This window comes from Staurois parvus, unplaced genomic scaffold (assembly GCF_062004578.1).
Source record: "Staurois parvus isolate SC_StPar_1 unplaced genomic scaffold, SC_StPar_1.0 ptg000249l, whole genome shotgun sequence".
Lineage (NCBI taxonomy): Eukaryota > Metazoa > Chordata > Amphibia > Anura > Ranidae > Staurois > Staurois parvus.
In genome coordinates this window covers 6,151,517-6,168,864 of record NW_028318045.1, presented here as the reverse complement: position 1 = coordinate 6,168,864, position 17,348 = coordinate 6,151,517, and the positions used below count along the sequence as shown (strand labels likewise).

General features: G+C 45.7%; 2 protein-coding genes across 3 annotated transcripts in view; one reads left to right on the top strand and one right to left on the bottom strand.

Annotated features, from left to right (window-relative positions):
• The window catches only part of DENND11 (DENN domain containing 11), a 167,300-nt gene that overhangs the window by 56,466 nt on the left and 93,486 nt on the right, over positions 1–17,348 (bottom strand). The gene's annotated exons all lie outside the window — the stretch shown is intronic.
• AGK (acylglycerol kinase) overlaps positions 1–17,348 on the top strand; it is a 131,705-nt gene that overhangs the window by 82,724 nt on the left and 31,633 nt on the right. The window contains exon 9 of the mRNA XM_089680701.1: positions 12,927–12,996. Within this exon, the coding sequence (XP_089536827.1) occupies positions 12,927–12,996 (70 nt within the window). The remainder of the gene's footprint in view (positions 1–12,926; positions 12,997–17,348) is intronic.

Here is a 17,348-nt window from a genome sequence, read left to right as displayed (position 1 = left end):
CCTCTGAACCAGACTTGTCAGATTTTGGGGTTCCCGGGAGGATTTTATGCTCAATTGAAGTACTCTACTTTGATCTCGCCAGGGAACAGGTCACAGTGTTAAACAGTGAGCCGCAGCAACCTGTGGCAGATGTGCGATTCCTTCATTTTGCTGTGAATCATGATTTGTCGTACAGAGTAATCAAATAAAATGATGAGGTGATTGAACAGTTGGTAGTACTCTGACCTTTTAGGTCCAAAGTGTTACATTTGGCTCATAGTCATGTAATTGGAGGTCACTTTGGGGCAGCTAAAACTTGAGAATGAGTTTTACAACAGTTTATTGGTCTGGTGTATATCGTGTGAGTCCTGCCCCACCTGTCAAAGAACCACCCACATGCCCCATTTTTGCAGTCAGCTGGTTCCTCTTCCGATTATTGAGGTCCCCTTTAATCGGATAGCAATGGACTTGGTGTGCCCCTTACCCAAGTCAACTAAGGGACACCAATATATTTTAATTGTCCTTGACTATGCCATCAGGTATCTGTAGGCGGTCCCTTTAAGAAATTGCTTATCCAAGGTCATCGCAAGGGAGTTGTTTCACATGTGCATGAGAACAGGGCTCCCATCTGAGATCTTGACAGATCAAGGTACCCCATTTATGTCTAAAGTGATGAAGCAGCTCTGTAAACTGTTTATGATTAGACTTCAGTTTATCATCCACAAGCTGACGAGTTAGTGGAGCAATATGATTAAACCTTAAAGGGGATGTTAGAAAAGGTAGTTGAGGAGGATGGTCGTGATTGGGATTGTTTGTTGCCTCCCTTGTTATTTGCCATATGGGAGGTACCTCAGGACTCCACGGGGTTTTCACCCTTTGAGCTAGTTTATGAGAGACACCTCTGTGAATTACTGGACATAGTTAGAGATGTGGGAGCAAGAAACTTCCCCTTATCAGACTGTGGTGGAACACATTACACAAATGCATGATCGTGTGACAAAAGGTATGCCCATAGTTAGGGAACATTTGTAGGCTGTGCAAACAGCCCAGAGTCACTTGTACAACCAATTTGCCAAGATTAGAGAGTTTAAACCTGGGAATCAGGTTCTTGTATTAGTGCCTGCAGAGGAAAGCAGGTTTCTCACTAAATGACAGGGACCGTTTGAAATAATCAAGAAGGTTGGAAAGGTTAATTATTAGATCTATCAGCCCATAAAAATAAAACCCCACCAGATTTATCATGTTGATTTGATCAAACCAAGGAAAGAGAGGTTTTGGCAGTTAGAAGCTCCAGGAAGATCTGGATGCTCAGATTAGGAAAGTAGGGATTACAGAGACCCTTTCCTCTTCCCAAAAACAGGAGTCCTGGGAATTCTTACAGAGAAATCGAGACATTTTTTCAAATTTGCCGGGTCTAAATAATGTAATTAAATAGAGATGAGCGAATTATTCAAAAATTCGATTCGGCTGATTCGCCGAATTCGCGGAATAAATTCGATTCGAGGCGAATATATTCGCTGCGAATTTAACGTATAAAAAGGGTGTTTCTAGGCTTCAGAGAGCCTTTATATTAGTGCAGAACACTGTACCTTTAATTTAAATGCCCTTGGAGTCTGCTGGGGAAGAGAAATAATACTGTCAATCAGTATGACATGCAGATGAGTGCCGTCGATCTTAGAATCACCGCACACTTCACTCATTTGGGCAGTCACGGGGCCAAAACCAGAGTGTGGAGCCACAGTGTGGCGGTGGAGGCAGCAGCAATGGGAGGCCATACAGCACCCTATGACAAAATGGAACCCACCAGCAGTGTGAGGAGACCTGAAAGTGGCACATGGCAGAGTGTGGCGATGGAGACAGCAGCAATGGGAGGCCGTACAGGGACCCATGACACACTCTGGACCTGGCAGCAGCATGAGGAGGCGGTACAGGGGCCCATGACAGATTACGGGCCTGGCAGCAGCATGAGGAGTCGGTACGGGGGCCCATGGCAGATTACGGGCCTGGAAGCAGCAATGGGAGGCCATACAGCACCCTATGACAAAATGGAACCCACCAGCAGTGTGAGGAGACCTGAAAGTGGCACATGGCAGAGTGTGGCGATGGAGACAGCAGCAATGGGAGGACGTACAGGGACCCATGACACACTCTGGACCTGGCAGCAGCATGAGGAGGCGGTACAGGGGCCCATGACAGATTACGGGCCTGGCAGCAGCATGAGGAGTCGGTACGGGGGCCCATGGCAGATTACGGGCCTGGCAGCAGCAATGGGAGGCCATACAGCACCCTATGACAAAATGGAACCCACCAGCAGTGTGAGGAGACCTGAAAGTGGCACATGGCAGAGTGTGGCGATGGAGACAGCAGCAATGGGAGGCCGTACAGGGACCCATGACACACTCTGGACCTGGCAGCAGCATGAGGAGGCGGTACAGGGGCCCATGACAGATTACGGGCCTGGCAGCAGCATGAGGAGTCGGTACGGGGGCCCATGGCAGATTACGGGCCTGGCAGCAGCATGAGGAGGCGGTACAGGGGCCCATGGCAGAGTGGCGGAGCGTAAGCAGCTAAAATTGAAGGCCATACAGAGGCCTATGTTAAAAAGTCCCCCCAGCAGCAGCGTGGGGAGGCCATACAGCACCCTATCACAAAACGGAACCCACCAACAGTGTAAGGAGACCTGAAAGTGGCACATGGCAGAGTCTGGCGATGGAGACAGCAGCAATGGGAGGCCGTACAGGGACCCATGACACACTCTGGACCTGGCAGCAGCAAGAGGAGGCGGTACAGGGGCCCATGGCAGAGTGGCGAAGCGTAAGCAGCTTAAATTGAAGGCCATACAGAGGCCTATGTTAAAAATAATAACATGTTTGGGGCATGATTCATGGCGGATTTAGTCAGTTGTGTCAGGAACTGGTGGTTTGAAATCCAGACTAATCCACGCCTGATTCATTTTCACAAACGTGAGTCTCTCCACACTTTGGGTGGACAGTCGTGTCCTCCGCGGAGTTACAATACCTCCTGCCGCACTAAACACGCGCTCCGATGCCACGCTACTGGCCGGGCATGACAGCCTTTCAAGGGCAAATTCAGCTAGTTGGGGCCAAAGGTCAAGTTTCGTTGCCCAGTAGTCAAGGGGATTGTCTACCTCGGTTGGCAGGGTGCTGTCCAAGTAGGCCCGAGCCAGTTGTTTGAGGTCCTGCTCCAGGTCCACCTGATGCTGCTGCTGCTGCGGCTGGTTAGTAGTTTCCTCACTGCGCTGGTGAAGAAAGCTACTCATCATCGACTGCAGACTGAGGCAGCCGCTGCTGGTGGAGCTGCCACTGCTCCTACCACCCCACCCCTCCCCTGCTGCCATGGCAGCGGAACGCGAGCGCACAGGGCCCACAGTGTCTGAGGATGGACGTTGGCGCAGAAAGGCAGAGACCAACTGACTACATAGGTGGTTTTTATAGTACTTTATTTTGGCCTCCCTCTCAGCAGGTGTGAAAAAGGCCACCATTTTTGAACGGTAGCGAGGGTCCAACAAGGTGGACAGCCAAAAGTCATCCCTCTGTCTGATGGTTATTATTCGGCTGTCGCTACGCAAGCAACCGAGCATGCTATGGGCCATTTGTGCCAAGGAATGCGAGGGACTCCCTGCCTCCATCTCCACAGCATACTGCCACGGTGCGTCTGGGTCCTCTGTCTCCTCCTCCTCCTCCTCTACCAGATGCTCCTGCTCCTCCACTCCTGTCCGCTGAGTGGAAAAACCACCCATTTCACTCAATAATTCCTGAGCACCAATGTTCTCCTCTACCTCCTCCTCTTCTTCCTGTCCTGCCCCCACAGGGGTCATGTGGCGTTGAGATCTGTGCGCCACGTCTACCGCACCCTGACCAGCCATTGTTAACAGCATTTGTTCCAGGACGTGCAACAGAGGAATGACGTCGTTCATCCCATAGTCCTGCCGACTCACGAATAGCGTGGCCTCCTCAAAGGGCCTGAGCAAGCGGCAGGTGTCACGCATGAGCTGCCAATGGCTGACATCTAAGTTACACAGGGGAGTACCTTTATCCGCTTGTAACATCAGGAAATCGGTGATGGCCTTTCGCTGTTCGTAAAGGCGGTCTAACATATGTAGGGTTGAATTCCACCTTGTTGCAACGTCGCAGATCAGGCGATGCTGTGGAATTCCGTTCTGCCGCTGCAGCTCAAGGAGGGTGTGCTTTGCGGTGTAGGAATGGCTGAAATGCATGCAAAGTTTACGTGACATTTTAAGGATGTCTTGCAGTGGGATGGTGGATTTTAGGAACCGCTTGACAACCAGATTGAACACGTGAGCCATGCATGGCGCATGGCACAACCTTCCTTGACGCAGAGCAGACACCATGTTCTTTCCGTTGTCGGTCAACATGGTTCCGATTTTCAGTTTGCGCGGAGACAGCCATCTGTCGATTTCTCTGTTCATTACACTCAGAAGTTCCTCCCCTGTGTGACTACGTTCGCCAAGGCATACCAGGTGCAGCACAGCGTGACACCGTTGCGCCCTGCACATGTGATATGCCGGTCGGGTAATGGGACTTGGCACGGGGGTGGCGGCTGAGGACACGAAGGAAGAAGAGGTGGTAGAGGCGGACATCTTTGCTGGACCAAGGACGTGCAAACGTGGAGGCAAAAGCGGCGTGACCTGTCCAAGTTGCTGGTGCGGCTGTGCCGACACCACGTTCACCCAGTGGGCCGTAAATGACATGTACTGTCCCTGACCGTAGTTACAGCTCCACACGTCGGCGCTGCCGTGCACTTTGGCAGAGACCGACATGCTCAAAGACTGACCCACCATCTCTTCTACATGTGAATGCAGGGCTGGCACTGCCTTTTTGGCGAAGAAATGCCGGCTTGGCACTCTCCACCGCAGCTCGGCACAAGAAGTCATTTCTCGGAAAGGTGCTGAGTCCACCACTTGGAAAGGGAGGGACTGCAGCACCAGCAACTTGGACAGGAGGACGTTCAGCTTCTGCACCGTCGGGTGCATGCTCGCAAACTGTTGTCTCTTGGAAACGGATTCCAAGAAAGACTGCTGACGGAATCCGTGAAGAGGAGTAGCAGGAGAAGGAGCATCTGAACGAGCGGAAGATGCCAACGAGCGACAACTCCCCTCAGCAGAGGTGTTGGAGCCTTGACTGGCTGATAGAGGGTGATTGACATCGGGTGACAGAGCAAGTAACGGAGCGGGTGATGGAGCGGGGGCTGGGGCAGGCAGAACCGCCGTATCTTTATCACGGTTTTCCCAGGCCACCGAATGGCGACGCTGCATATGCTTACGCAACGCTGTAGTCCCAACATGGGCCCCCTGGCCACGCTTGACTTTCTGGCCACATAGTCGACATACGGCTACGTTTACTTCCTCGGGCGGCTTGGCGAAAAATTGCCACACCGCCGAGTAGGAAACTTTGCCCCTGCTACTCCTCACTGGCTGACTGCTACTTCCTCCGTGCACACCGGCACCACTACTGGCCGTGGTGGTAGGCTGCAGTGGAGCTGGTGCTCTACTCCGTGGCCGTTTGCCTCCACTGACACTGCTGCGACCCTGCTGCCTCCTGGGCAACCCACCGACTGTTTTGCTCGCTGCCAAGCTGGCACCCTCTTCTCCTGATGATGCGGAAGTAATAGCCTGATGACGACGAGGCTGCCAAGTGCGATCAGCCTCATCATCATCAATTAGGGTCTCCGCCTCACTACTAGCCCCCTCGGCTGCGTGTGGGTCAGGAGACAGACCTGTCTCTAGACCGGCTACCGAGCCACTCTCCTCGCCAGTACTTCTTCGCCTGGCTGCTGAAGAGGCGGATGTCTCCCTCCGTTCCTGACCGCCCTCTGTTAGCTCTTCCTCACTGTACAGTGGGGCTGAGCCCACAGCATGCGATACTTCGCTTGGTGAGGGAACACCAAAGGACAGGGGCAGGTAGAGGACACGTGATTTCAGTGAGCTTGCTCCCGGGCCATGCCAACTAACGGTTGTGTCTGACGTACCCACCGACCGTTGGCTGTAGGTGTCAGAGGTGACCTGGGAAGAGGAAGACGACCGAGCCAACCGATCGATGACGGCAGGGTTGTCAGTGGAGACACGACCGCTGGATGACACCAGGAGCACTGGCCTCTGGCTGCGACTAGTGCTGCCTCGACCCCTTCCTCTGCTGCCACGTCTGCTCGCTCCTGAAACATTGCCTCCTCTGCCACTCCTCTGCGTGTTGTCTGACATACTCTTTAATTCAATAGTGGTTGTGAAGCAGAAAGTAACGATTCTGTGTCCCTGAGTAACAATTCTGTGTCCCTGAGTAACGATTCTGTGTCCCTGAGTAACGATTCTGTGTCCCTGAGTAACAATTCTGTGTCCCTGAGTAACAATTCTGTGTCCCTGAGTAACAATTCTGTGTCCCTCAGTAACAATTCTGTGTTCCTGAGTAACGATTCTGTGTCCCTCAGTAACGATTCTGTGTCCCTCAGTAACGATTCTGTGTCCCTGAGTAACAATTCTGTGTCCCTGAGTAACGATTCTGTGTGCCTGAGTAACGATTCTGTGTGCCTGAGTAACGATTCTGTGTCCCTGAGTAACGATTCTGTGTCCCTGAGTAACGATTCTGTGTCCCTGAGTAACGATTCTGTGTCCCTGAGTAACGATTCTGTGTCTGTCCCTGAGTAACGATTCTGTGTCTGTCCCTGAGTAACGATTCTGTGTCTGTCCCTGAGTAACGATTCTGTGTCCCTGAGTAACGATTCTGTGTCCCTGAGTAACGATTCTGTGTCCCTCAGTAACGATTCTTTGTCCCTCAGTAACGATTCTGTGTCCCTGAGTAACGATTCTGTGTCCCTGAGTAACGATTCTGTGTCCCTGAGTAACGATTCTGTGGCCCTAAAGTCTCTGTGGCCCTAACTCTGTCCCTAATACAGACAGGTCTGTCTCTCTTGAATGACCGGAGGCTAATGGAGAATTCTAAGATGGCCGCGATTTATAGCTCCACCATTACACAGTGCTGGCTGGCTGGCTGCTGATTGGCTAATGCGATCACATGTCATGAATGAATGCATTATGGGTCAGCGCGCCTTGTCTGCGCGCCTTCCCAGAGATCCCCGCTCCGTCGCCACACATGTTGCCGCCATTTTTGGAAAAATTCGATTCGTGCCTCTGAAGTTTGCTAATTTTCGGATTCGGCGCGAATCGAATTTTTCCTAATCTTCGAAACGAATTCCACTTCGTCATGTTCGATTCGCTCATCTCTATAATTAAACATGATATTATCACATACCCTGGCGTTCGGGTAAACCTTAAACCATACCACATACCCGAAGCTCGCCGTATTATTGAGTTGGCCGAGTTTAAGAGTATGTTGGATCTTGGGATCATTGAGGAATCCTCAAGTAGTTGGCCAAGTCTTATAGTGCTTGTGCCCAAGCTAAATGGAACCTGACAGTTCTGTAATGATTTTCATAACTTAAATGAAGTCTCCAAACCAAACGCGTATCCAATGCCCCAGGCGGATTATTTAATTAAAAAATTAGGGCCAGCCCGATTCATTACTACTCTTGAGTTGACAGAGGAATACTGGCAGGTACCACACAATATATATTTTATACACCTCTTATCAAAAGTAGGTTGACCATCATTTTGATTCATTCAATAGATAATCATGTGTGTGACAGAAAAATAAACCCCACTATCATCTATTTTTGCAGATTACAGTTGGTGATGTTTAAAAATATTTTCTCATTTCTGTTCCTCCAAGATAAGTCACAGGGCCATATATTTGTACTCTCTCCTCCTACCTCCTCCCCATTTATGACAGCTGCCCGAAAGGCATGCCTTTGGTTAAATTGTGTCTGCACATCATATCCTTGAGCATTAGAATTTTTCCACCACAGATGCAAATAAAAAAAAAGGGGAACATACACAAATAAAATAAACATGCTTATTCTGTTCACAACCTCTATCCCCTCTTCTCCACATTTCTGAATAGTTTATGCTCTTCTGCTTATACCCTTTCAATAAGCAATCTCTATAACTGATTACTGGCAAGGAGAAAGACAGAGGAATTAATTTCTTGATATGTATTACTCATAAATATGTCTTAAAGGTACCTTGCCTGTACGCACCAGCAACAAGCTTGGATGACATAGCCTTTAAAGATTTGTCATATCACGTTGTGCTTGTAAAGTTTTAATTGGGCCCTGTCTGCTTCTCCTTGTTTGACCTATGGAGACGCAAAGCCCCGTCTTGTTCTACCATCCAAATAATTGTCTGGGACATTTCCCTGTTATAAAGGGAACCTTTACCACTAGCCTTAATTGACATTTGTCTTTTCCCAGAATTAAAGGTGTTGATGCCAGAGAAGACCGTTATTATCCAGAAAGACATAGCAGCATGCTTGAAGGATGTTTAGAAGATCTTGTTTGCTGTGTTCTTGAAAATTACATGGTTCTGTGTCATTAAAAGCAAGGCTGAGGAGTAAACATCTAAACTGTATCACAGAGCTCTGAGGATATTGCTTGTTATTTTGTTATTTGTGTAGGTACCCTGCTGCCAGCGGTTTCTCGCTCGAGGGAGTTATATACAAACTTTTCGCTAATCAGCAATAATTGTGTATATGCAGTGGAGCATAATGGATAATGTGGACGGTGGATAATGTTGAATAAGAAACATAGATTCTTGGGGACAATTAGGATTTCCTAAATGGCAGTATAAGCATAAATTACAAGTTGTAAAAGAGTTTCTAATCACATTCATGGACAATGCAGAAGTTTTAGAACATGAGCAAAATTAAATGAATTTAAAATCAAGCAATCCATTAGAAAGCAATATTTTCCAGCACTCTTTTAATCCTATTTAGGAAGTCTGACATTTAGGTTCCCTTAAAGCGGTAGTAAATCGCCCCCCCCCCCCTAAAAAAGTGCGGTGCATAATAGCGCATTTTGACAGACTTACCTGAAAACGAAGCCCTCCAGGGGCGCACTGTAGGCACTTCCATCTTCACCCAGTCTTCCGTCCGGGTTCGTGGGCTTAAGCAGTATGAATGGCCGAGCCGCAATGACATCACTCCCACACATGCACATGGGAGTCACTGTTTATGGCACAGGGCACTGAAGGAACGGCATGTTATGCCATTCCTTCAGAGCACATGCGCCGCAGATGTCACCGGCTACTTCTACAGTAAATATCTCCCAAATGGTGCATGTTTAGGAGATATTTACTGTACCTATATGTAAGCCTTATTATAGGTTTATCTATAGGTAAAAATCAACCAGGGGAGTTTACTCTCACTTTAAAGAGAACCTGTCAACCATATATTTGCTTTGAAGCTGAACTCTAGACAAATAAAAAAGTGATCATTTGAGACCCTAAAATGTCAGACACTGGTATAGCGTATGGCAGTGATCAGGGCGCTGGTTTGAGGTATGGCGGTTGACACTGGTATAGCAGTAGCCAGGAGTATGGTATGGGATATGAGGGTGATCAAGATGCTGGTATGGGGCATGGTGGTGGTCAGGATGCTGGTATTGGGTATGGCAGTGATCAGAATGCTAGTATGGGGTGTGAGGGGAGGGGTTGAGCTGCGTTGTGTGTATCAATGGACACACAGAGCCTGGCTCAGGAGCGAGCCCACATGAGTGCCTCCATAGCAAGCCGCTTGAGTAATTCGATCTTTTATGGAAGTTAAATTTACAAATTTACCTATTAAAGGATCAGTTGTAAGCAAGTTCCAGTATTTTTGGATAATACCTCTGATCTTTATTATGTTGATTTGAAAATTCCATATTAATCCTAGTGAGATCCTTTTTCTCTTTTTTTCCTTTATAAAACAGATCATTCCTGGTGCTTTCACTGGCACTCTTGTAAGCTTTTTTTTTGTTAGACACGATTTTGTGTATTCTCTGTCCAACGGTCTGTGCCTTAAGGTATCTGCTTCTTCCTTGGATGCTTTGTTGTCCAAGCAGTTCTAGCGTACCCTGAAGTACTGACTTTATGGAATAGATATTATAAGGGCTTTTGGGTGAAAGCTGGAAGCATGCAAGATGGTATTGCCGGCTGTAGATTTATGATATAACCAGCTAGCCAAACTACCATTCTGTACATCCAAAAAAGTGACAGCTCTTTTATCCTAGATCAATGTAAATGTGAGAGTAAAAAAATTTTTTTCATTTTTTCAAGACATTTGCATAACAAATCCTCTGGGCCATCCCAAATGAGCAAAATATCATCAGTATAACAGCACCACATCGTGGCCCGTATATATTGATAGGGCTTCATCCGCCATAAACATATGCTCCCACTCCCCCAGGCACAGGTTTGCATATGAGGCGGCACAACATGCCCCCTCCCCCCGTACATCATGGCAACCGGAGGTAGTGGGACCCATTAAAAGTGAATGTATTGTGATGTAGAATAAATTCTAGGACTGAGACAATAAATTCATTGTACTCCCATTCTTGATGTTTTTTTTTTCTGCTAATACATGTCTAATGGCAGCTAATCCTCTGTCATGGGGGATAGAACTGTATAATGATTCCACATCTATTATGACCAGAAGTGCTCCCTCAGGTATGTGCAAATTGTCATTAATCTTTAACAAATGTATGGTATCTTTCACATACGATAGGAGACTGGTCACATGGGGTCTCAAATGTTTGTCTATTGGACCACGGGTCTCCAAACTTTCTAAACAAAGGGCCAATTTATTGTCCTTCAGACTTTAGGGGGGCCGGACTGTGGCCAGTAGGAATAGAAATTTTTTCTGGCATCAGTGGAAGTAAACCGCGTCCCATCTTTGGTATTAGTGGGAGGAAGAGTGTCCCATTGTTTGTCAGTGGCAGAAATTATGCCCCATTGTTGGTGTCAGTGTGCAGAATAGTGTCTCAAATCAGTTTCTACAATAGTGCCACAAGGGCCGGATAAAGGCACACAAGGGCCACAGTTTGAAGACCACTGTATTAGTCAACAGTTTTCCATTAGGGCTCCATAACCTGAAATAATGGGTCTCCCCGAAGGATTGTCTGCATTCTTGTGGATTTTAGAAAGTGAATAAAAAGTTGTGATTCTTGGAAAATTAGTTCTAATAAATTCCCATGTTGTTTTAGTAACGGGATACAAGGCATGGGGTCCACTTAAACCTGAACTCTCCAACGCAGCAGCTTTTGGCTCCAACGATTAATAGCACACTGGCCAGTGAGAGGGGATTTGGAGAGACTGAAGTACCTGTTAGCTTCTACTACTGCCCCTTAAGGACCTCACTACATCCAGTGTTGACGTGCAGAGACACTTGGTCCTATCATTATTGTGCAAATTTGTTCTACTTTGTACCTGTTTGTTGCCTTTGCTGTTTTTTTATTGTAGCCTTAAAGGGTGTGTATCCCAAAAAAATCCTCCTCTTTCCACATTGGTGTGTCAGAAGGTGTGGCATTGCCAAGGGTTTATCTCCGGATTCAGAGGACAGATACATTAGAAACTCCTTTGGGGGGTAGGCACTACACCTGTAATTGCAGTTACTGTATCTACTATAATATATTTGCAGTTTCTTACTAGTCCAATTGCAAGTCCGTAGTCCATATCCTGTTGTGTGTCTGCAGTCCATGGTAGCTTTCTGCACCATTATATTTATTGAATATGTGGCCCTTTGATGAGGACAGGTACCGATTTTAGGGCCCCCTATATCAGTAAATTGCTTTAAATTGCCTCTTAATGATCTTGAAGCTTGGCAGTCACAGATACCGACACCAAATAATTCTGGGTTTCTGCTTTAGAAAATTAGGAAAATCTGCTAATTGGCTGACCATGCAGCTTCAGAAACTGAAACTGAGATTATAGGTTTTGGCTAATTGTAGTCTGTCACATTCAACTGGACTTGTTCTGTAATGTTAAAGATGTTTTGAAATGATCTATGTGGCTTCCTTAGGTCTAATGAAGAAATTTTGTATGCTGATCAGGAGCCACATGAACACGGCAACATCTGACCATCACACATATATAGGGACTCGTCGGATGTCCTGTTTAAAATCCGTAGGCATTAATATGAAGTTGTCCCTCCTTTTTTTTCATTTTTTTAATTATTAACAGGGAAAGGGGGGTGGTTACCTGTTCTCATAGTATAGTTGAAATGTTCCTAACATATAAAACCCTTTTTATTCCTTTTGTAATAAAAAGTAAAAATTTTAAAAGGAAGTTTAGTATATTTACTGAATTAACTATACTTTTTTTTCAAGCATAATACTTTTGTACACACTGCATTTCACATTCCCAGTGTAACAAAATTAATTTCAATTTGTAAAACTACTTCACACTGAATTTTTATTTTCAATTTTTCCAAAAATGTCCTATCTTTTCAAGGAGAAAAAGGGGGAAATTTTTTTTTCCCTCATGGCTTCAACATTTCTAGAAATTTTACATCTCTGCGCATGGGCTATGCAGTCCATTCAAGTTTCTTCACGCCAAACAGGTCACTGTCTTCATGATGCTGGCTTTGTTTACAGAGGCGTGGTTATGCTGAAACAGAAAAGGGACTTCCCCCGACTGTCACCACAAGGTTGGAAATGCACATTTATCTAAAATTTCTTTGTATGCTGTAGCAATAACAAAACCCTTTGCTGGAAGAAGCTGAACTCAATTTGGAGAGGTTTGTCTGCCTGGCCTGTATACCAGTTTTAAGAGCGACCCTTCTGCTCAGAAATTAGTTTGCCTCCCTTGCAGTTTGACAGCTTCCAACTGAGGCAGGTATTTTGCTTTGTAAAAGATTCTTTATAAGGAATTTTACCATCAATGACGGTATATTGGGATTTATCTCTGGATAATTTGCCTCTCTTCCAGTTGTTAGCACTTTATATAGGCTCAATGTCCACTTTGCCATTTTGCTAACATGTGAAAATTTGTTTACATATGCAGATCCTTCCTGCTTGCCTACTCTTTTTATACCTTTTTCTTTCAGAAACATCTCGAAAGCCACCCTTGCTATTCTGAGCGGAGAGACTATTCCTCTTGATGTGCTACAAATAAAAGTAAGTGAGCAAAGAAACTTGAAAAATGTAAATATAATCACATTAGGTAGGCATGGGCTGAGCCAAAAAAAAAAAGAGCCTAACAGATTCCTCTATTCACATCAATCAATGTGGATGAAGATATCTTTGCCAAAAATTTTTTAAAAAAATATATGCCGAAGCATAGGGAGCTGACCACCCCAGGCCCCCATGCTTGAGCATATATGTTCTTTTTTAACTGTGGATGAAAAATCTCATCCAGCAGTGCTGCACACACTAATGTCTATTCTGAGAGCAAGACCTTGTTGCTGTCAGAATAAACAGATTGGTGCTACAGCTGAATGACATTCCTGCAAAGAAAATAGCAATGGTTAACAAAACAGGAACAGTAAAACAATAACTCAATAAAACAGCTTTTTTATTGAAATCTGTGCCAAAAAATATTATAAAATATATATGCTGAACCTAAGAGCGAGCCACCCCAGGTCCCCATGCTTGGGCATATATGTTCTTTTTTTTAACTGCGAATGAAAACGCTCATCCAATAGTGCTGCACACACTGACATATATTCTGAGAGCAAGACCCTTTTGCTGTCAGAATAACAGATTGCAGGAATGCCATTCAGCTGCAGCACCAAAGAAAAACACAATGGTTAATAAAACAGTAACAATAAAACAGAAACTCAATAAAACAACAACTAATTTTTTTTCCCTTTTTTATTTATTTAATTTAACTTTTAACTTTTTTTTTTAAACTGTAACCTCCAGATCTTAGGGTCTCTTAAAATGCGATAGCCAGGTTCTTGACTACCTAACTTCTTTTGAGACCCTGTGTATATATGTGCCCTAAACTGTGCCATGCTGTACCCTATATTAATACTCCACTAGTGTGTGGTAGCAACAGAAACAGTTCTTGAGGCAAAGACCAGGTTGGCCAGGACAGGAAGGACAAAAAAAGTGGGTGTCACACCTAATTCCGTGTCTGCTACAGACGCAACATCTTTTTTGGGGTACCAGGAATGGCATCAGGAAAATGCCTCTCATGCAGCTGGCTCGCTGCATCTGGGTTGGGGGTTTGGGCCACAGCACTTTCTGGATATAAAAGGGCCGTGATGATCTGTTCTTGGAGTTTTAGAAAGGATCCACTTCATCCAGTTGCTTTGGAAAGCACAAAAGCGTTGTACAGAGCCAATTGAAATAAATATACAGACACTTTCTTTTGTACCAGCGTCTGGCTTTATGGGAAACTAAGTATGGCTTCATCATCTGGTCATTGACGTGCACCCCTCCCATGTTAAGGTTATAGTTATGGACACAGAGGGGCTTCTCAACAACACCAACAGCCTTGGAAATTTGGATGGTCGTGTCTGCGTGAATGGAAGACAGGGCAAAACATCCTGTTTTGTCCTTCCACTTCACTGTGAACAATTCATCATTTTTCAAGCAGTCTTTCTCCCCCTTTCATTGATAGGTAATTACAAGCCGTTGTGGGAAGCCCCGGCGATTAGGTCGTACGGTGCCACATGCGCAATTTCAAGATTGTACAAATGTCTAAATTGTGGCACGCTTGTATAAAAATTGTCCACGTATAAGTGGTACCCCATATGGAAAAAGGGTAGTACCAAGTCCCAAACTATCTTGCCACTGCTCCCCATGTAATCTGGGCATCTGGGGGCTCAACGTGACAATTTTTTCCATCATAAATCCAAAATTTACTTGTATAGCCTGTTGCCCTTTCACAGGTCTTATACATTTTGACCCTATATTTGGCACGCTTGCTGGGGAGAAATTGTTTCAATGCAAGGCGAACAGAAAAATTAATGAGGCACTCATCAACGCAGATGTTTTACAAACTTCTGGTTAAGGTTATTTACGAGGGGCTAAATTTGTGGAGCCAGACATATTCAAGGTCACCCCGAGGACGACAGAGTGTGTTATCACTGAAATTCATAAATCTCATTATATTCTCATATCTATGCCTGGCCACGGCAGCAGAGAACACGGGCATGTGATAAATTGGGTCTGTGGACTGCAATTAATTTTTTTTTTTTTTTTTTAGTAATGCCCATGTTGAGGGTTAGGCCCAAAAAAACTTTAAATTGAGAAACCGTAATAGGTTTCCATGTAAGTGGTCTGGAAAGGTTTGAATTTGGGTTGGCGGTGATATATAGCGTATAAATTGCTTTGATCCACAATCCATCCATACAAATCTTCCATGAAAAGGAGCTCCAAAAAATCAAGGGGAGTAGTTACATTTGCTGTTTCCACCTGAATTCTGGGTTGGGCAGTGAATGGGGGAAGTACAGATGCTGCAGAATTCGTGCGCTGCCAATCAGGATTTGCAAGCACATCTGGAAGGACACTATGGGCTCTATGGGCCTGGGTTTGAATTTGTGTTGGCTGCGGGACACCACTTGTGCTAGCCACCACACCAGCTTGTACTGCACTTATGAGACCCGCCACGTCACCAAGTGATACTACAGTGCTGCTATGTAAAAGACCAAGGTAGATCGGCTCTAGTACTGGCACTCTGCTGCATATGAGAATCGTCATGCAATTGTAACACCTCCGCAACCTGGGAACGGAGTCTGGTATGCCTGACCTTAGCAGGGACCTCTACTCCATCATGTAAGCTATCTGTCAGGATGCTGCTGCTCTGTGCAAACAACTAGAAAACTTTAATACTCCTGCGCACGGGAAGTGGGCCCGAAAAAATGTCAGTAGGCTGTAATTGTTTTCTGGCTTTCATAGGATGCTCTCGCCTTGCTGCCCTCATGAGACTGGGGAAGTCTAGAGATACTGCAATAACAAACAAAACGGGGTTCACTGGCCTTGTGCATTATCCTTAAAATATGGCTTTATTGTGTAGAAAAGGTAAGTATTATAGTCACAAAATCAGCTAAAAGTACAAGCTCTTCGCACGGAAACAGCACCGTTCAATCCACAGTGCATCATAGCGTAACAGGATGATGGAATCTCAAGCAGAGCAGTTGGCTCTAAGGAAGAGGCTAAGTCCTCGAAACGCATCAGAGGTGGAGATTCCATTGTCCTGTTACACTATGATGGGGGAGCTGTTTCCATGCAATGAGCTTGTACTTTTAGCTGATTTTGTGAGTATATTACTTACCTTTCTACACAATAAAGCCATATTTTAAGGATAATGCACTAGGCCAGTGCACCCTCTGTTTTGTTTGTTATTGCTGATGCTCTTTACAGGTTCATATTCTGAGCCTGATTCTGTCAGTGAGGCTTCTCCTTCACTCTCATCTGACATCTAGTGCTAGCAGAGATCAGGCCTGACATTGCTAACTATGCAGTTTTGTGTGCAGTGTATCAAGTGACAGTGCTCTACTGACACTGCACTTGCTGGGGGAGAAGGGGGAGGGGATTAAGATTAGGGGCTAAACGCAGGTGCTGGCAGGTGTCGGGACTGCTCCTGCCAACGCTGCGTTTTTGGGTACACTATACTATTGTAAACGCTGGTATAGTTCTAATCTGATCAAACATATTGATCCGTTCAGATACAGATACTAGCAATGGAGGTTTTCTGTGTATGTGAGCACGTTCCTGGTAATCAAAGGGTTAAATGTGATGACTGATGTAGTAGCGGGTAATCTGAAGTTATCTGGGAGGGACACTAATTGATGCTAATATTATCTGAAGTCGCTTGTGACACTATAACAGTGATCAGTAAAAAAAAAAAAAAAAACATCTGTACGCTGTACTAATGACACTGGTGACAGGGCAGTGAAGGGGTTAACTGGGGGGGGCAATCAAGGGGTTAAATGTGACCTAGCTGTGCTTTTAGTGTGTGTGTGTTGCTTTAACTCACATGGATTTGCTTTCTTCTCTCTTTGGAACAGAATGTGCTCCAGGGAGAGAAGATCGCATCATTGCCTGTGTAATGTAAACACAGGCTGATCTCTGATTGGGTACAGCCAATCAGCAGGTCCAGGCCAAACATCATTGGCCTGAATCTGCTGAGTGATCGGTGCTGTACCGAATCACAGCACCACCACGTGCCCCCTGCCTGTGAACACGTCAGGAGCGCGCAGCACGTTTATATACGTTTATATACTGGACATTGTATCTTGAGTATCACAAAATCAACAAATTATGTCAAAACCAATGTACTGTAATGATCACCTCTGTACGAATGGATAACTGTGTTAATGACTCCACTACTAGGGCTTATTTACATGTCAGCTTGGGGGGGGGGGGAATAAACCTTGCTATTGAATCACTGTTTTACCGCTTCTCAACCTGCTACCTCCTTTAGCTGCAGAGGCAGCAGCTGGGGGTGTACACATGCCATGGCTACAATGCTTTGTTTCACAGCTGTGGCAGGAATTACACCCCCTGTACGCCTGCCA